Source organism: Aphelocoma coerulescens, chromosome 6 (genome assembly GCF_041296385.1).
Source record: "Aphelocoma coerulescens isolate FSJ_1873_10779 chromosome 6, UR_Acoe_1.0, whole genome shotgun sequence".
NCBI lineage: Eukaryota > Metazoa > Chordata > Aves > Passeriformes > Corvidae > Aphelocoma > Aphelocoma coerulescens.
The window spans coordinates 31,632,375-31,653,412 of NC_091020.1; the positions used below are offsets into that span (position 1 = coordinate 31,632,375).

General features: G+C 43.6%; 1 protein-coding gene and 1 long non-coding RNA gene across 3 annotated transcripts; one reads left to right on the forward strand and one right to left on the reverse strand.

Annotated features, from left to right (window-relative positions):
- Positions 1–238: 238 nt before the first annotated feature.
- RGS10 (regulator of G protein signaling 10) lies at positions 239–20,255 on the reverse strand. Of its 2 annotated transcripts, none has more exons than XM_069020142.1 (5): positions 20,178–20,255; positions 14,593–14,711; positions 13,083–13,169; positions 6,963–7,106; positions 239–3,571 (listed from the first exon to the last, which is right to left on the reverse strand). In XM_069020142.1, exons 1-5 carry the CDS (start codon positions 20,224–20,226, stop codon positions 3,425–3,427), a joined length of 546 nt encoding a protein of 181 aa, XP_068876243.1. In that variant the 5' UTR covers positions 20,227–20,255; the 3' UTR covers positions 239–3,424. The 2 variants fall into 2 exon arrangements, with proteins under 2 accessions (XP_068876243.1, XP_068876244.1); XM_069020143.1 differs by lacking the exon at positions 20,178–20,255 and adding an exon at positions 19,141–19,218.
- Positions 8,206–10,558, forward strand: LOC138112679 (uncharacterized). Its single transcript, XR_011151802.1, has 3 exons — positions 8,206–8,279; positions 9,364–9,730; positions 10,127–10,558. It is a non-coding gene; the product is annotated as an uncharacterized lncRNA (long non-coding RNA).
- Positions 20,256–21,038: the final 783 nt, after the last annotated feature.

Consider the following 21,038-nt stretch of genomic DNA (forward strand, 5'->3'; position numbering starts at 1 on the left):
AGATGGAGCAGGTACAAGGGGCATCTTCCCCTGTTAAGTGAATTTGCAATTCATTCAGACCACAGCCCAGTCAGAAGTGAGCCCCACTGTGCCATCCCTTCTTCCAAGGCAAAACCCAGCATCCTAGGACAGACTGTGAACTGTGTTAGCAAGGACTGAGAGCAGAAAGGGGTTAACTATGGGACATGAAACAATCTCAACCCAAACTGTGTTCATAAAAGAGCTGTCAGCACACAGATTTGGTGTATTTGTAGAATATTTTTATTTTTTAGCTGAGAAACACAAAATAGGGTAGAGTTTAAGGCATGCAAACAGGCATGAAACTTCTCTTGCTTGTTTTGTGTGCTCATCACTTCCGTGTAAGTTCTATGAAGAGGAGTAGATCCTATCTTTAATCTCTACATAAAGCAACTTTGAGCACCCACTTACAGCCTGAGGTTGGATGCAATGTTTACAGTTGTTCCTGGAATGCAGGATTTATTTCTAGGGAAACAGTTCTTCATCTGTCTGTGTGATTTGTTCTGTGCCACGTGGAGCAAGTGTCACCTACTTCCAGAAGTTTGTAATAACACCAACTTTCCCTACATATACACAAATTGCAATTACAGGCATCTGCTTGCATGGTTTTAATCTGATTGCCCTTTTACTGAAAAATACCAATAATCTGATGAATAGGAAAAACATCCTTGCTTTCTGCACGTTGAAGTCTACTTGTTGGTGTTCTAAAAAAACCCCCTCAAACCAACCCAGACAGCACAAAGACAATGATCCAATCAACTTTTTACCTCTGAGGTAAAAGAGCAACTCAAAGATTAAGGATTCTGTGGATCAAGTTACATTAGATTAAAAACATAACAGGTATTGAAATAAACATAGGCACAGAGATGCTGCTAGAAAATACATTTCCTTTTGAGTAACTTTTGCCTCGTGGTCGTGTAAAGCACCTTTGTGTCTACTCATGTAGGGTGTTTGCTCTTAGCAAGCAAAGGCAGTACCTGACAGGGAACATATTGCCAAGGAAAGTGTTCACAAGCAGCTACAAACTTATTTTCTCTCTTTAACGCCCTACCTTTGCTCATACGGCTCCTGGTTTCATCTCCTATTATTACCATTTTAAAACATGATAGTCAAAGACTCTTTTCTCCCTTGCTAATGCATTTTTAAAATCAATATGATTAAAAATGAATCTACTGCGCATCCATGTGATGAATGTGGTAAGAGCTCATTCTGCATTTTTCCCATGAATGTCCCCATGCTGAATTTTTTAATATCACTAAGAGTAATGCAGCAAACACTGGGAAAAAAAACAAATCCCAAGTCCTAAACTGGTTAAGCTGCCCACTCCCAAGGGCTTCAATGCTATCAGAAGTTCTGTCCTCTGCTGTGGCAGGCATTAAGAGTTTGTTATTACAGTGGATTTTCAAAAGAGGTAATCCTGAGATTACAAAGAGTTGGCAAGTCCAGAACTGGATGGTCCCATTTCCTAGGCCCCATCAGAAAAAGAAAAAAAAATTCATGCACATGTTTAGTTCATTCTCATTCAGTAAAACATTGAAATACAGCTTAAGCAGGAGGTCAAATACCACTGAAAGTGCCTGAAGTAATATGATTTCACCATTAAATCTTTCGAGAGCATAAAAAGAACATTAACTCAGTGCATAAGAATTACACCTTACATCATGCATATAGAGGCACTGACCTCTTCTTTGATTTCCTAAAAATGAGCAGGGCATGTAGCTCTAGGGGAAGAATCAGAACTTCCATCCCCACTTTTACATCTAACTAGGGAAAAGCCCATGGAAACAATTTTCTTTACACAATACCTGCAAGAGTGGCTCAGAGTTAAAAGAAATGATCAAGTCTACCTAGTGAGTTTGCATTCTCAAAAATGACAAACTAGACTTAGATTTTAAACATTGATAGTGACAGCAATGTATGAAACATATCTGGCCTTTCTGACAAAAAAAAAATAAGTACAAAATGTTCAAAAGCTAACTGTGCCTTTAGATTAGCCAGCACATAAACAAAAGTTCAAGACAAGCAGTGCAAAATATGAAAGAGTAAATAATGAGAGAGTGGGAAACAGCCAGACTACAGCTGCAAAGCTTGTAAATAGAGCAAGTAGCTAATACACTTTCCCAGCTTAAACTGCAATTTAGTAACACTGCAGTGAATTAATCAAAAAGTATAATGAACACATGAAAAACTGTATGCTAAAATGTGCTTTGCAGTGCTGACACATTCCCAGGACAACATGGAATGCTCATTGGGAGCGTCTTCCTCTACCAACCTTGGATTGCACAGGGCAGAAATAAATTCCCCTTGCTCTCAAGCTTCATGTGAGAGTGGCTGAACCCCAAAGCCAACTCCCTGTTCCACTGCAGCTCTCCAAAATCACAATTAGGAAAACCCTGAAATACTTCTGTGGGGCAAACAAAACTCGGCAGGGTGATTTGAGCAGAAAAAATGGAGTAAAACGAAACCAGATTTGGTTTGCTGGTCCTTTGCCAAAGCACTGCTGCTGCACAGAGAGGGATTGTTCAGAAGACCTGGGAGAGACCAGATGCTTTCTGATAGCAGCATCTGATGTCACACTGATAAGAGGGACATGCCCCAGCCAAGCTTTGCTGGAATCAGTGTGCCCTGAGAGGGATATTTACTGTCACATTTCCTAATGGCAGTTAGTTCTTCAGAGATCCTGTCTCTTTTAGAGCTTTTGTTCCCAAGGGAACAGAGGTTATCCCATCCTCTGAAGAAAGTGATTGTCTACTGCAAAAAAAAAAAAAAAAAAAAAAAAAAAAGAAAGTGGGGGGAAATTTAGGAGATACAAAAATGAAAATCATGACTAGGGAAGTGTTTTCATTCAGCAATAAAGGCAAAGCAAAACAGACATCACCCTGAAAGAACAAAGTCACACAGGAAGGGATTGGATTCTACAGAGCTTAACCCTGAAAGATGCTGTCCCTTTATGATTAAATTTGCTATGAATGACTCACCCACAAACTAATGTGAAATGTACTCCTCAACAGCTTCTCCTAGCAGATCAGGATGTAAAAGCTAGTCCCAAATAAAAATTACAAGGCAAAAATAAAAACCCAACCACGCAGTCTCTCATTTTGCATCACCAAGATGCCTCACAAAAGAAAATACAAGAATTGAAAGCATTTTAACTTGTGAAATATGAAAGGCAACTCATGCTATGGAGGAATACCTCAGCCTCTTAGCTGGGAAACAGTCCTTCCATGGGTGCTTGGTTAATAGCTATCATGCAAAAACAATTAATCATTCAAGCAATTAAGAAGGTAAGTATCTCCTAAAAAGGTTTTGAGCTTTCCAAGCCCTAAATGCAACTGCTATAAACCTAGACTGTTCCTGAGTGTAATTTCCTTATTGTATTGCCTCTCCTGAAGAGACCCATTGTGTCTCATGTGTTGTAAATTCTTGATGCTCTTTTAGCTGCAGTCTGAGCCTCTGGTGAGTTCTCCTCTTGCTCCTCGCTCTTCTTATGGTTTAGGAATATGTCTGACTTCAGGAAGCGGCTGTAGCTGTCATACTTCATGAGATTGAATATCTGGGAAGAGGGGGGAAAAGAACACAAAGCAAAGTACCTAAGTGAAATGAGATTTTAAATGAGAAGGACACATTAATTCCAATGTACTTTCCTTCTGTTTGTACTAGAGCATTACTACAGAGCAGGGCATGAAGAAAAAAAATACACTTCCAGCTCTCCATGGGGGCTGCATGTAGCAAACAATGCTGTAGGTTCCTGGCAATAACGTCCACATTAGTTTAAAAATCAGATTATAGTTTTCACAGTAGCCAGCTTTGCACACCTAATACTGAAGGTGAAAGGTCCCAGGCCATGGTCACTGAGTGGGATGACCAGATCCTCCCGTGTTTGTCCCTCTGAACATCCCTCTGAGGGACAAAGCAGAGCTTTGAAGAAAGAGAGGCACCTTTTATGCACCTTGCTGACTGCAGTGACTCCTGAACATTGCAGAGTAACTCAAGCAGAGCACTGGATAACTAAGGAAAGCCTCTAAATAATTTACACAAATACTGAAACAACTGGTTTAGCCAATGTTTCTTAAACCTATGCCAATCTTCCCATTCTTTTTGGACCAAATGGCAAGACTGGTCTCAGGCCAATTGCAGGAACCTGCCACAAAGAGCTGACCTGATACAGATGTATTTTGCCAGTTAAAACGTGGGTTTAAATTGCTGGTGGATTAAATTTGTGTAAATACACTTTTCACTAGGCCAAGAGCTTCTCACAGCCAGCATGGAAACATGAAGTCAGCCCCAAGTACAGCTTTTCTCTCCCAGGGCTTGAGTTCAGGCTCATCCCTCAGCATGACTGCTGCTCTTCTATTTATACCCTCTGTGGACAAAAAAAAAGCTACAACTCTTTTTTTGAGTTTTCTGAAAACAAAGGGGCTGGGAGAGGAGCTTGGAATCTGTTCAGGTGTCAAGGTCAGGACTATATTTTGCTTGGTCTTGAAACAGAGGGGACAGGAAAAAAGTAAACTTCAAAACTATAATTGAGGCAAAACCAAAGCCAGCATCACCCTCAGTCTATTATTTCACTGGTGGAGCCTCTCTGAGTCATGTTTCAGGACTGATCATTTTTTATGATACTCAGAGTAACTGAATTTCCAAGACAAATTTCTAAATTCTGACCTGCAGATGTGGCTACTCCATGTGTGGATAACTCATCTTTACCTTTACAGGCCTCACTTCTAACTGACACTACAACCATTACCTGTTTGGCAGGAGGAAAAAAAAAAACAATCTCAAACTGCTTTTTCATTTCACATCCTTGAGGAACCTGGACAAATACAGGCAAACACCCAAAACTTGACTGTTCTTGTCTGTGCATTTGCTAAAGTAGCTCCCTTATAAGTAAATTACATGGTGGATTTTACTAATCACTATTTCTTTACATATTTAAATATTTAAATTCATGTCTAAAACTGTGGAAATATTATTTTTTAAGATACATTTTGGAATATGAAAAAAAAAATCCCCAAATACCCACTCTGTATAGACTCTGATCTTCAGGATCTTAACTCTTCCTGAGTTAAGCAAAGTCAAATTTTACCTCCTGGCACTGGCTAACTACAACACAATTAAATTCATCCAACCAGCTCAGGGGAAAAAAAAATTGTAAGGAAGATGTTTGCTGTTAAAACGTCACATCTGTGTGAAGAACTTAGACCCCTCTTGCTCCTGGTATCACTTAAAGCATCTCCCAGAGAGAAAGAGCATTGAAGACCAAGATCTTCTGCAGTCTGGTCAGCCAAATACAGAGAGAGCAGAGTTCATAACCACGTGCCAAAGCAGAACCCTCTTTCCCCCTCCCTCCCTCCCTCCCTCCCTCCTCTCACTGCCTTTGTGGAGCAGGAACATTTACCCCACAAGTATTTTGAAGCACACGAAATATGAACTACTCTAACACCACTCCATTCAGCACAAACAAATGGCTTGGGGGCAGTTAAGGCCACCCCATGGCCCCAGCCCACACCCCACCAGATCCCCAGTTAAATCAGGAGCTCTCTGGAGACCTGAAGCTGTTGTTACCAGCACTGCTGTAGAGCAGAGTGTGGCTTTCCAGCTCTGCCTTTTTCTACTCCAGACCCACTGAGCCAGCAGTGGTTAACACTGCTCTTCACAGAGCAAATTACACCACTCTTCATAACTTTATAAGGATTGAAAACTAGAGAAGACCATAACTCTTCTGAGCCATTATCTAACAGCAATAAACAGTAGCTTCAAGCACTGGAATCTTGCAATGACCCACAAATGCTCTGCATTTGTTTTTAAAAGCTCACAGAATTTCTTCCCACACTAGTGGGATTCCTCTACCACTAGTCCAGTATGTTTCCAGTTCAGGTATTAATAATCCTTGGCTCTCCACGTGCATGTCATTTGTGAAATAGCAAATACTTTAACTCCAGTATTTTCTCCAGCTTCACTCTTACAGTCACTCACCCTGAACTGCAGTGCTGAGCTCTACCAGAACATTTCTCTCCCTTCCCCCAAGTCAGAAGTTTTCCCATGAAAAACTCTGTTTCTTCACATGGAAATTTGATTTCAGGTATTTCCACTGCTAATGTCTTGGAATCTGCCTGAAAAACAGCAGAGCCTTTGCCCCTCAGACCCCTCCAACTGACCCAGCCAGTGCCCAAACAATGTATTCAATACCTGATTGAAATGGGCTGAAAACACTGTTTAAATTGCTGTGCTGTTTCTCCACAAAAGGAAAGAGCCAAATGGAAAATACAGGTAGTCCTGAGGATGGTACAGGAATTAAAAATAGTACTGCAAGTGCTGGAAAGCTGCAGATAAGAATGACTCACTTCATAACTTATGCTTTGAAATCAGCTGAATATCAAGAAAATTTACCACCCAAAGACATGCCTGCAAAATTTCTAATTTCTACCAGACCTCCCAAGTTCTTTAGGAAAAGGCAAAGCAGAGACCAACTCCTCTAAGTCTTGCATGTTACAGAAGAGGAGGGTTTTCAGAAAATTGTGTTATATTCATATCAATATAAATACCAAAGCAAAGTAAAATAAAGAACCTTAAGCTCTCAAGGAAACCAGTGGCAACTACAAAACAAACATCAGCAATGACTCAGAACAAGTGAATACACAGGAAAATGAAGGCACTGAGTTAGTCAGGGCGATTCTCAAGCCACCCACACAGGAACCCAGGAGAAAACTCCATCCAGTTTTCCAGGAAAGCCCTGAGCTGGAATTAGGATGATTGTAATGAATCTCTTAATTAATTGGTCGTAGTGAGATGGGGCCAAGAACCTGGAATACCTCAGAGCAGCTGCATTAATATCCCAACATGGAATCAACCCAGTTCTATGCCTACCTGTTCAATCCATGCTGTGGCTAGAAAGCAGAGTTCATTATAACCAGACAAAACTGTGTTATTGAAGTAAATAACTTTACCTGGTCCTGGAGCTTCTGAAACATGAGAGGGTGAGGTGTCTCCAGGATGGTCTCACTCAAACGGGACTGCCCTTCAACATTGACTTGGGAGGAAGCTTTACTGGACAGGAAAGTCATGTAAATTTCTTTAGCTTTTTCTTGCATCTGCAAAAGGACATGTATTTAAAAGAATTATTTAAAATGGAATTTATTAAAAGAATTATTTCCTGTGGAAATGGTCTCTGATTGGGTAACGTTTTGTTGGACACTTCTGTAGGTCACTTCTTGAGGTTCATCTCCTAAACCCAAAATATATTCTGAATTTCAAAAAAAGTAACAAATACATATAGATTAGCCTACTTGTGTATATTCATTTGTACTGGAAGAGAAACACCTCTACAGGCCAAGCCTACACTGATATTAGCAAAAGCTACCAGTGTTCAGCAGGTTGTGATGTCTGAATCTCAGTAGCCAGTGTGAGACTGCTCAGCATCATCAACTAGACCTTGTGTTCAGTTCTGAGAAGACTCTTTTTCCTAACAGATCATCAGTATGGGCAAGAAACCCAGAGGAAAAAAACCTGGGAGCTTACTACAAGGGAAAACTAAGTGAAGTTAGTGTCTAACTCACACCACTGTAAGGCAACCTTGTCACACCACACACTTTGTCTTAACCATGACCTCAGAGCAGCTCACCTACAACACCGACTACATGATTGGCTAACTGGTAAAGATAAGACTCTCAATAGCCTCTGAGAATTGATAAATAAGGGTGTGACCTGCATAAAGCTGTTTGTTGGTATTTGCCCTGATTTCAGAGCTCTTCCCTTGTCAAACCAGTAACAGTGATAACATCTCGACCCCACCAGCATCTTTAAGCTTCAAAGTGAGGGGCCACAATTCCCTGAAATTCAGTGAAAGACCTCTTTAACCAGACAGTTGGATAAGAGGAAGCCAGAGAGGAGAAAGAGCCACAAGCCAGGCAAGATCCAAGCCCCGCTGCTGCAATCTGAATTCTGCAATCTGAAAGCAACCCAGCAGCAGCTGCTCTGGGTCATCCCTGGGTACCTCTAATGAGCAATCACAGCTCCAGACCAGCACCAGGTAAAGGGCTGTGCCTTTGATGGGGATAGGGCTTGAAGAAGGAAGCATTTAAACCCAGCCCATGAAGGAGTCTCAGAATTACTTCCATGTTTTACAGCTGAGGTACATTTACACTTGGGGATAATTAGAAGAAAAGCTGCATGTGTTTGAGCATTCAGGGGGCTTAAAGAGCTCACTCTCACTGCTGAAGGGGATACCCATTCTCTAGTATTCCTATTTAAAACTTATTCATCTGGTAGGTAGAACATTATGTGCCAGGTACATTAGGCCACAAATGAACTGTTTTTAACAATTTCCAACTTGTTTCACCTCTCAGGGAGGACTGGGTCAGCCCCTTCTGTTCTAAATGAGCAATTAATCCAAGAGATCAGAGGTGTGACTGCTACAAGTGGCAAAGTTAATGTCCTAAGGCAGGCACAGGGAAGGGGCCTTTAGCTATTATTGCATGAGCAATTGCATTGCCAGTCCCACCTAAACAACTTTAGAACCTGCTGTCCAGTTTCAACCATACTTGAGAGAGGGGCAAAGGACCGAGAAAAAAAATTACCCTCCTGCTGAGTCAATGGAAAATCATCAGGAGAAAAGAAAGGGAGAGGAAAAGCAGCACATGCACCCAGGGAAAAGCTGCAGTATATGCTCAAAAGTTATCTGCTCTACTTGAACTGCCAGGGTGTCCTTTGCTGCTGGCTAGTCAAGGCAGGAATAGCTCCTCACCAGCCCCAGCACAAGGTGCTGCTTGCCCAAGGCCACAGAAGCAAGCTGGGCACTGCAGAGAAAGAGCAAAGGGAGGCTTGAGAGGAAATACAAAACTGGAAGTAACTGTGAGGAACTTTAAAGAGCATGGAGGGGAACAACAGGACTGTGTGGGAGGCTGGTGAAACACGGAGGCTCTTTGGATTTTGTGAGGAAGAATAACAAAGAAAGGAAGTGAAAGAGCTGTGGTAGGGAGAGGAGGCCATTGGAGAGACACAGGGGACCTGGCTTTATAGCAGTGGGGAAATATGGAAATACACAGCTGAACATTACAGATTCTGCTGCAAATAGAACTGCTCTGCCATGTCTGTGCTTCAGTGGTACAGCAGCTGATTAACTACAGCTTATAATTTGCTTTAAAAAGAAAGAACAGTCAAAGCTGCCAGTGTGCTCATACACCCCCCAAGTGTCACTCAGGCAGAGCCAGGTTCAGGTGGAGGAGGCAGAGATTGTCCCTGTTCAGTCAGTGGCATTCTCTGCTCTGCATCTGCCTGAAACTAAAGCCTCAGCACAGGGAACTCTGCTCTGGAACTAAAAGAGCTCCTAAACTGGGATCTTGTTCGCAGGTGGTTATTAAAGGATTTCTGGCAGTCCTCAGTTCCATCTGTGTGCTCGCCCCAGCGTCCGTGCCAGATTCCCATTTGGAGCACAAAGTTCTGTCTGCAGCAACCCCCCTCGCTGTTTCAAGTGGATACAAGATTCTTTCCCACTTCCTTTCCTAAGGTCAAACTCAGCTCCCAAGCATGTGTCTTTCCCAAATGAGGTGAATGGGAGCCCCAGATGCTCATCAGACCAGGCTCCCAGCAGTCAGCAGCTGTGCAGCATTACCCAGCCCTGCTAAACCCTTGTTACATTCCACATGGGCAGCAACAGAAGAAACTCCTGAATTTGTCCTGGAATCATTCACTACAAAACTCCAACATGGATATTCTGGTGGGTTTTAGCAATAGCTGAAAATATTTCCCGTAAGCATTTATTACAATCTGTAATTTATTTTTGAAGCTCAGCTTCAAGAGGAGAAACATTTAAACCCTGGGAAGCAGTATGACTGACATGTTGTTTATTTCATTAACAGTCACAAATGCAACAACACATGACAAACCCCAACAAAATATTTAAAGTTGAATTTTATTCCCTTATCCCCACCACTCCCATTTCAATAATTAAATACGTGCCCTAACACAAGGGCCACGTGGGTGGCAGCAGAGCTCACTGCTACGAGTGGACTTCACCTAATTGCTTTCTCAATCTTCACTAAATGTTAAATTTCTATTTTAAATACAATTCTAAAGGATTATCCTTTTTGTTGTTGTTGTTTCTAAACTACAGAGATGTGTCTTGAGCTGAGGGGAAAAGTCTGTACCTTCCTGCTGCAAGAAGATGGGCTGAACCCAGTTCATCTAAAACCTGGCCAGACCAGCAATGCAGTCTGCCTGCTGCCTCGCTCTGCAGCTGCCAAAAATCTCCCCTGCTCCCCTGAATCATCCACCCTGATGGAACAGCAGCCTGTGCAAAACCAAACACTGCCCCAGGCTGACACAGGAAGGATAATAATAAATATCCCTGGCACAATGGGTGCTTAACCCACTGCTCATGTGGTGACCTTTGGGCAAGTTTAAACTGACCAAGTAGAGCCCCATGCCAGCATTCTCACATCAAGTAATGAAAAGTTTATCTCATCCTTTAAAAATTGGGGGAAAAGAATCCCATTCATAGAGTCATGGAATGGTTTGGGTTTGAAATTACTTTAAATGTCAGCTACTTCCAACCCCCTGCAGGGACAGGGGACATCTTTGACTAGATCAGATTGCTCAGAGTCCCATCCAGTCTAGCTTTGAATGTTTTCAAGGATGGGACATTGACCACCTCTCTGGGAAACCTGTTCCAGTGTGTCACCATCCCCACAGTAAAGAATTTCTTCTTTATACCTAATCTAAACTTGCCCAATGTCAGTTTGAAGCCATTCCCCTTTGTCCTGTCCCTCCATCCCGTGTCCAAAGTCCCTCTCCAGCTCTCTTGGAGCCCCTTTAGGCCCTGGAAGGTCTCTCTGGAGCTTTCTCTTCCCCAGGCTGAACACCCCCAGCTCTCCCAGCCTGGCTCCAGAGCAGAGCTGCTTCAGCCCTTGCAGCATCTCTGGACTCGCTCCAATCTGGGTTAAATTGATATCAGCTTCATCTGACCAAGAGTCTCTGGGTCTATGAGCTAATCTGTGTGGGAAGCCAGTTTTAAGGAGAAGCAAATTACAAAACAAGTAAAAGACTGGTTTTAGACTACTGTGCTCACAATAGAGAGATGCAAAGGGATTTCTGCAAGAGTCACTTTCAGAAGAAAAATCCACACTTCATGTTACCATAAACACTGGAAAGATTTCTATTTTTAGTGCTTTTCCTAGCTTTGTAAATTATCTAAACAAAGCCACCCATAAGCAGTAGCTACAAAAACTTACTGTAAGTCTGTGTCATTCTAAAGCACATTTATTCAGCAAGTTATAATAATTTGGGCAGCACCAGACTCCAAGATGACCATGCTGTGGAATGACTGGTACTGAATAATGAACCTAAATAGAACCTAGTTAAGCCTCTGTCCATTCATTTGGCAATTCATTGAAGGATTCACTAAGCTCCTATCCCTGCACATCACTTCACCACTTTCTGTACTGGCATCCTAAATTAGCAATCCTAAATCAGCTGAAAATATGGAAATCATTTAGCAAGGGAAAATATGATTATTATCCCACTGAAGGCGTGGGACTTTACAGAAAAGTCGACTGACTGGTTGTGCTTTCCTCAAGACTTTCTGCATTCGTGGACCTTAATGAGGGAGGGAAGCAGCTGAATACACAAAGCTGAAACTACTAAATGCTACAGGGTTCACAGTCAAATGGAACATTTCCCTCTTCTTGCAAAAAATAGTATTGTTGTATTTTTATGGATTTATCAATACCAAAAAAATACAACTAAACCCAGCACACTGTTTTGAGGGGAACGTTTTTTTCAGTGCAAAACACAGGATATTTACAAAAAGTAGACTCCCTCCCCAAAATACATTGTTTGGAAAAACAGGGAAATTGCTATTGCTGAAAATGTTCTGGGAAACTGTTTCAGCTGACAATATTTGACTGAGAGGAATCCTGCAGTGTGGACACCTCTTACACCTGCACTTCATAACACCTCTCCTAACCCAGCTCTCCCACCTGATTCCTATTCCTTGGCATTTCTGATGTTTCTCCAAGCACATATAATCCCACTTGGAAGAGGTTTAAGGGGCATTTTCCCCACTTTCACCTCCTCATGGTGCTAAAATGTGCCATGGCAACAAGAGGTGCACTAAGGTAAAAAACATAAAAGGGGGATTTAAAAAAAAAAAAAAGCTTTAGGAGTCTGACTCTCAAGGACAGTGATGCTCACTTGGAGTTTTGAAACTACTTAATTTCAAGCTCACAGAATCTTTCTCTTAAAGAGCAGATAAATTTAAATTTTCTCAAGAAAACAATGAAATAAACAACAAAAAAAACCACACAAAACCTTTTTCAGAAACAAGCAGACTAAACATGGTTCATAGTTTAGGCCTGGCTCTGTGGGCTTCAAGGTCTAAATGTGAAAGTAGATCCTTTGTTCCTGGTGGATCTAAATGTAAAACAAGATCTACATAGTGGAAAAAAAACCAAACGAAAAAATCTTACAGGAGGTGGATGGTTGAAAAATTTTCCAATAGAATATTTCCTACTAGAAAGAGAGAGTTGTCATCAAAATGAAAAGGCTCTGCAGGTATACATCAATTTGGATAAATATTTAAGCAAAAAAGTTTAAACAGACCCCTTTTGTTTTGTAACTTGTAATTTCATAAGGCAAAATATTTTCTTTTGGTGCTGTAAAATATTTTTGTTTGTGCCATTTGTTATTTTTATGTTCCACTGAGACATCACAGTGGTGTAAATTTCCATGTATTAGCTGCTATGCTCTAAAAAAGTTCTGAATGAAATATCTTTATATTTGCAAACAAGACGATGCAACATCACTGAATTAACAAAAGTTTTGCTACTCCCTAGAAACTACAAAAAGTTCAGTTTTCAAAACATGGGAAACTTGACAATTTCAGCAGTTGGTTTTGATTTGAAGTAGAACTGGCTTTGTTTCCAAACAATTCCACCAGGATGATTTTAGTGCAATTTCTTCAAATATATTTATCTGCATTCACACAAAGCACATTATGCAACAGAGATGTTTTAGCTCCAGCTCTGCTAAGTAAACTTCGTTGACAAGCAGAATTTATTTAGGAAACATACCTGCTTTTTTCCCTGTGTTTTCTTAAATTCTTCACATGCTAACCAGAACAAAACGTTTTCTTCACTAAATTCTTTCTTTAAAAACTCCTAGGAAAGCAAAAAACAAACACACAAACATTAGGATGCAATTTCTCAGTTGGTTTTCCCTCTTCCTACTACAGCTATTAGAACTAGGAGCTGCCTAAAATTAACTTAACCGTGAGTTTACCCAACCCAGTGCAACAGAACCACTGCATCTGCACAACTAATACTGAACACTCTGATATTCTGCACTTTGAAAGCACATTCCAGGAGGATGATGAGCTACATCTAATCTCAGACCATATCAGTAACTCACAGGAATGATCTCCTCAGTCTCCCTTAAATAGCTCGAGCACTTTTACAGCCACTGCTCAAAGGGAAATCCAAAAAATATATTCATTCATTACCAGGTGAGTAAAATGAACTATTTTAATGAGAGTCACAGATCACTTGGGATTCTCATGTAGTACCTTTCTGACTTTTGTAATGAGTAAAATCTCTACAAATGAAAGTGTTTCTAAACGTGATCATCAGTGGCAATAAATCCACTGAAGCAGAAGATGTAGCTGTGTTCTCTATGGTGTTTAAACACAGCACATTCCTCCAAAAGTGAGGCATGCTTTAAAAGGGGAAAAATGTACATTAAATTTATTTATGAAATATAATGACTGAAACTTTTATAGCTCTGAGATCATCAGTGTTCTCTTTCAAGTGTTAGAAAACAGAGACTAAGTAATGCCAGGAGTTGAATAGCACCAAGATTACTTTTCCTTTTTTTTTTTTTTTAAGAATTCAAAATCAGTGTTTTGTAATTCTTGTTTACCTCATTTTCCGAACCAGTCTGGTAGGAAACCATTTTATCCCAGTGCATTTTATCAGTATGGTATGGCAAAAGCACTTTCAAGTAGGCAGTTCCCATTCTTACATCCTAAATGGCAAGAAGGCCTTCAAACACCAACTCACCACCCTCACCTAATTAAACTTCAAGCCATTTTGAGCTGCACCAGCCCACACTTTGTAGTAAACTGAAAGGGAATATTTTCAGTAGAGCTGCTAAACACAGAGCAAGAGCCACAGAGTCATCAGATTGCTCCTGGTAACTCATTGCTTAAGGACAAGGTGTGAGAATCGAGAGCCCGGGATCTCAGTGATACAGAATGCTTGGCAGGGAGGGATCAGTGGCTCAGGGACTGCAGTTTATCCAACAGGAACTTGTTAATCCTTGCAAGAGCAGATAGGTCCCATTAGAAAGATGCAGCCAAAAGTCTTGCACGTGCCTTTGGAGCACAGGCTGCAGTGGCAGGGGGCAGGAGGTGCTGCCTCAGCAGCTCAGCCAGCGGCACAGCTCCAGCTCTGCTCAGGGCACACATCTAGAGGGATGTGTGCCTCTGTTCACAGCACTGCCACAGCTGCACCCTTCGTGCTGAGGCTCATTCTGCTTCAACACCTGACTTTGTTTTATGGAAATATCCATATTTAATATAGTGACCCTAAACCGTTTCACTCCTTCCGGGTCTTCGAGGAGGCTCTCCAGGGACGTGGCCCATTTCGAGGTGCCTTTCAAGGTTTGGTGGCTGCTGCTTGGGTGGCCCTCGATGTCATTTATCTCTGGGGAAAAAAAAAAAAGTTGAAAACACCAGCATCTTCTTTAGAAATTACAAATATCAGTCACACGGATGTCTCCCCCATTTTCCCCTGCACCCTTGATTTCAGCTGCTCTCTTTAAAGGAAACACCATGAAACTGAAAATAAACACACACACACACAGACACTTGAATCCTGCTTTGCCTGGAAGGAGGGAAAAACTCCTTACAGCCATACAATTCAGGAGCATGTAAGGAGGCACTGACACTGTTTTATAGCAGTTCAAGCCCCTTCTGCCTGGGGAATACAACGACCACAGTCCATATTTTGTTCTGGCACCGTCAACAACACTGGGTGCTCTAAAGCAACTCCTGGTCAGTCACACATGTGAAATTTATTTTTAAGAAAAGAATCCTCACTGGAGGCTGGAGGTTGGGTAAAAGCAGAGAGAGAAAGAAAAATAATGGTTTGTTCAGCAGGAGAATCAGTCCAAGATGTTAACCCAGTCTAATGGGAGGAAAGACACCCAGCAGAAGAGCCTCACTCCAGCTCAGTCAACCTGGTTTTGGGCAAGAGGGTGATGTCACTGTTTGTTTCCAAGTCCACTGAAATTCTCCTTTTTAAGGTGTACTGGACTGTGCCCACATCTGATCTGCCAGCCAGCCTTCTCACAGATAGGAAAGATGGAATACAATTTCTATTTTCTCTATCCCAGGGACAAGTGCATTTCATTTGAGGCTGGTGATGGCAAAAAAAGCCCTGTTTGCTGGCTACCCTTCAGAAAACCTATTACTTGGAAAAACTCCAGGAATGCTACTGCTCATCTGAAAAACTCTTAGCACAGATGTAAAGTGCTCAGCCTCCTCTCCTCTCACAAAATGCCCTGGGAAGAGAGGAGTGAAGTCAGAAGGATAAGAGCTGCACTTCAGGTCACTACGCACTGGAGAGATGCACAGAACTCTTACTGTAACCAGCAGAGCTTCTATTTATAACTCCTCAATTTCTCCCTACCATCTTACTGGAAATCTGGATCTGACTAACTTCTGCTTAAGCTCTGCTTTCAAAAACTCTTCTTTCACCATGAAACTAATCCTCACTAAGTATCTCAAAAAACAAACTATGCAGAAATACTATATATATTATACATACAAATACACACTACCAGATGTCCTTTCCAGGTGGTAACTGGAAATAATGCAAAGGTTAAAGCCCTACAGAATATTGGCATGACAGCAAAGCCTCCTGAGCTTTGGTTGGTAGGGACCCGTGGAGTCTGTGTGTTTTACCAACTGTTCTAAATGAATGAACATCTCTGCTGCCTTGATAGGAGAGGGGGTTTTGTATGAAAAACACTCTGCTAGCTTAAAGCTCAGCAGCCAGACCCCAAGGATTGTCTCCAAACCACAACTGCAGCCTTCACATGTGACACGAGCACAGCGAGTTAACACCGCCTCAGTTTGCCCCCCTTTGTGCAAAAGGATGTGGTTCTTGATTAGCACATGAAAAAATTTATTTTAGAAACCTGACTCAAAGTATTTGAGCATCTAATCTCAGCAAAATCCGTGAGACTGGAGTGGGAATGGCCAAGTATATTGCAGCAGAACACCAAAACCCCCGAGGAGCTTGAATGCGTTGTTACGATCCCGCTCGCCTTGGAGGGGAATGGCAGCTCTGTGGGTGCAGCTGCTCGTGGCCTGCAGAAACAGGCCATTCCCTCACTGAACACAGGAGTTAGCACACAACACAAGGGGGGAACATTTGATTTCCAGTGTTTCTTCTCCAGCCAAATCTGAATTGAAAAGCATGTGTTTCAATGAGCCAATGCGGACCCAGGCCCTTGAGAACCTAAAAAAAAATTCTGGTGAGCAAAGGATGGAATAACTCCTTCCACAAACCCAGGATACATCAATTTGCTTCTCTTCTGCTGTTTTGACTGATCTCCCATTTTACTGCTGGCCATTCTCTATCCTCCCTGATTCATCATTTTCCCCAGCTTCCTCTCCCTTCCAGCCTACCCAGCACAGCCCAAATCTACCCCTCCATTTATGTTCTCCCTCCACTCCTCCCTGTCAGCCTCCAAACCCTGCTCTCTCCTATGACCCTGCTCCCCTTTTCCCTGCATTCTCCTCCTACAGCCTTAATAGAACAAAATTTGGTTTTGAAGGGAGGACCTACACAACTTCTTCCTAGCGTCCATTCTGTTGAGCCTTGTACAGGATGGTTTGTTTCCTCACTTAACCAGCTCCCCACAACCCCAAAAATACTGTGGTACAGAGACAAAGGTTGTCTGCCCACTGCAGTCCTTCCATTTACCCCTTGCCCCACTTATTCAAGCCAGGATGTCCCCAGGGCAGGGGCTGTGGGATGTCTCAGGTGCCTCCAAAGGTGCAATCCCGGCTCAGCTCAGGCTACAGCTCCCAGCACTGCCCAACCCAAGGCTGGGGACACCAGGCTGAGCACCATTAATCCCCATGTCCAGTGTTCCTCTGCAACCACCGTGAAACATCAACATTTCCCCTCAGCACAAACATAAATAGGCTGCACATGACAGTAGGAAACACCCTGAAATGTTATGAGGATATTAAAACTGCTGGGTATTTTTATTATATCCCATTAAAAATGCCATCTCCAACATTTATTCTAACACAAAAGTGACCCGATATCCCCCCAGTCAGGATCATAACTTCCCACTCCACAGGCTGGTTTCACATAGCAGATTTGATATGTGACTCCCAGAATTTTTAAAAGAGTTTAAAAGACAGGAAAGAGGCTTTCCCCAGAAATGACTCCAGAAGCTGATTCCCAAATCCATCTCTATTACTAAATTACCGTAAAAATGATACTTTCAGTGAAGTGCAAATTAATGAGTCTGAAACAATTTATTTGAGGAGGCAATATAGAAGTAAGTGTAGTTACATGAATGATCCTCCTGACACCTATTTCTCTCCGATATTTGTAAAAAGATAACTTTTTCCTGTTAAAATAATCTACTGACAAAGTTAGGTAACATACCCTTGGAAACAACAAGCCTGATACCATTGTTTAACAACAACCAAAATGTACATACATTTGTATGATCATTTAAATGAGGAAGGCAGACATTTGCTGTTACTGAAAAACGGGAGATAATTTTGTGCATCAAAAAGGGCATTACAAAATGGCAGTTCTCCCACTGGTATTTCTGTAAGAGTAACACCCAAAATATGCATCAGATGATAAATGAGCTAACTACATTTCTTACACTACAGTACATTTATTACATTATGATACACTAATTAAATTTCAGAGCAGGGCTTGCCGTCTTTTACACGGGTTAGGAACCGAGAGGCAGAGAAAGGCAGCAAGGCACACACAACAGAGCACAGTTGTGAGAGTTGCTGCTGAAGCAAACTTTCCACTGAGTTGGAAATCTGCTTCAGAGACGCAGCCGCTCGCACGATGTGCAGAGAGCAGCCAGCTGCTCCTACCAACGCAGCAAATGATTGAGTGCTTCTTTTAACTGCACCACTCTTCAGAGCACTCCACGCTAAGCCAGCAAACAGGCAGTTGCATTATCTGGAGCATTATTTTAGAGGTAAACCTCGCAGAAGCTGCTTTCCCACCACACAATAGCACTGCAGCAGCAGGCTGCGGATAAAGGCTCTTTGTGCGCGGCAGAACGGTAAGTGCAGCACTAATAACGCCGTAATTATCAGCTGAAGAGTGCTATCAAAAATGCCAAATATTTGCATCCCCCACACAGGAACGTGGACTGAAATCCCAGGAAGTGTCGATACCCTCAATACATACAACTTTGCAGGTCAGAACTCACAGTCCTTGCCCTTGTTTTTGACAAGCACGAAAAACAAAAACCTGTGGGAACCCATCAAACTGAGTGATTCAGACGCAGCTAATTGAGTTAGACATGCTGCTCACTCTGCCTTCCAGAAGCACTGCACATTGCAATGGTTTCCCAAGCTGCTGCCACTCTCCAGCTGTTGATACCGTGGCCTTTGTGGCACCATATCAAGCAGCACAGACTCACACCCTTCGCAGAATCCCGCTGAACACATCCCTTCCTCAACGCCTGTTCTGCCCGTCCCCTTCCCACACACACCTTCTGCACAGCCCTTGTAAAACAACAACTGCCCCACAAACACTCACAATGACAAAAGCACCATGCAAACAGCATATTCCTTATTCTGTAGCTAAGCATTAAGGTACAACAAGAAAAGCAGCTTCCATTTCTTTTTGAAGAACTTCTGATCACACCTCCCCTTATCCACCTAGATCATAAAGCTGCAAGCCATGAGCCTTTATTATTACTTTAAAAGCACTCTGAATACCTTGTCTTGTCCTACAGTCACCAGAATGCCTACCCAGCAACAATCACCAGTCTGGAATTAATAAATCCAAGGTATGAAGCAGTGGGAAACTTCATAAGCAAGCAGCTGGAAAGGGAAAATTCCCTTACTTTCCATGTATCCAAGCATCAGCGGATGAATCCTCACACAAATTTTTTCCTAGTAGCAGCTGAATTTTAGACCTTTTTGCTGCAGCAGAGCTGTCCTTCACACTCATTGGTTGTTCAGAGCATGAGGTTCAACATCCTCTTTCGACCGTCTCTAGCAACAGATGGCTACTGGATTCCACTTTTAACTATAAGGAAGGAAACTGAAGGGACGTTCCTCTTTTGTAGCATCTCTGGAAGCGTTCACCAGACATATATCCTTTAAAACACCCCCTTCCCGCCTCCCCCCCCCCCCCCCCCCCCGAAAACCCCAACCCAAAAAAAACCCCAGAAAACCCAAACAACTCTAGACAAAGATCTCATCTGGCTTTTCTTAGAAAGACTGCAACTTCTTCCTGCACAGTGTTATTTTCTAGGATTTGGAGATTGCAACTGTTGCCCCAAATGTCTCAGCAGTGACAGATATCAGACATCAGCCCCTTGGAACCGACAGGCTGGCAGCATCGGGGATACAAAACACACAGCCACGCCACACCGCCTGTCTACAGAGAGAACCGTGATGTCCTACATTATTACTCCTTAGAAACCCCCATTCCAGCCTAAAAGGCTCCCTCCAAAAGCAAACTCCTCAAAGTCAATTTGCAGTTCGAACAACCACGCTCTGATGTCCTGGGCTATCGCCTCGCCGCTGGTACCAGCAGCAGCTCCGACTGAAACTTGGCTGCCGAGGCACAAGCCCGAGCAGGACCCAGTTCCCTCTTCCGCGCTCAGCGGGAAGCGCCGCGCTCCTTCCCCGGCGCTCCCAGAGCCGCATCCCCCGCGAACCCGCGGACTCGCTGCGGGGCGGAGGGGCCCCGAGCAGCCTCGGCCCCGGCCCCGAGCGCCGGCGGGGCCCAGGGACCGCCGTGAGCTCCGCGCTTTCCCCGGCGGGGCCGCGGGCAGCGCAGCCCGGCCCGGAGCGCAGCGCAGCCCGGCCCGGCGCTTCCCCGGCGGGGGCAGCCGCGGGCTCGCCCGGGGGTCGCCGCCCCCGTCCCCGTTACCTGAGGGCGGCCGCTTCCTGCTGAGCCGGCTCACGGCCCGGTTGAACATCCCGGGCGCCGCTCGGCCCCGCTGCCGAGCCCGAGGGCGGCCGCGCTGCCCCGCCCCGCCCCGCCCCGCCCCGCCGGGGGAGCAGCGCCAGCCCCGCACCTGCCCGGCCCCGCCGCGCCCGGGCAGCGCAGAGCCCACGCGAGCCTGGGGCGCAGGGACCTCCCATGCAACGTGGCACTGGCGGGGCTTCACCCCCTCGCACCCTTCCCCTCCTCAGCCTGAGCCACGCCGTCCCCGCTTTCACAGCCCTGTTCTCTCCGCGAGCCCAGACCCTTCTCATCCATCCCTCTTCTAACTCTTCCCAGCTCAAGCGTCCTGCTCCTCAGTCTGCTCCTGTCATCGCGCTCTTGGACACGGGACAGCAGCTATCCCCACCCGGCATTAGCCACCAGCCACCCTCCTGGCTTTGCTTTAGCCACCTTTGAGCAGGTGCAAGAAGCAAAAACACTTCCCCAAGACGATCACCTTCATGAGACTGTGTCCTGTCTTAACAAAACAGACACGCCAAGCTTTTTGTGTTGGGGTGACTCCTTTGCTCTTCCAACATTTCGAAGGACAATTATTTCTGATCAGAAAAGCATGATTACAATTTTAACAAAGGTACTTTCACTTTCAGAAATAATGTTTTTACCAATATATTTGTTCAAAAATCCAGCATGTGAGAAGTTTGTGTAATTCTGACAAAGCTGCAAGCCATCGGACAATTACCTCAGCAAAACAGTAGTGGGAGGCAATGGGAGCGCTTAAATCCCACTGGAAATATCACCAATACACAAAAAGTCACAGAAACCACTGCTAGCAGACAAGTCAAC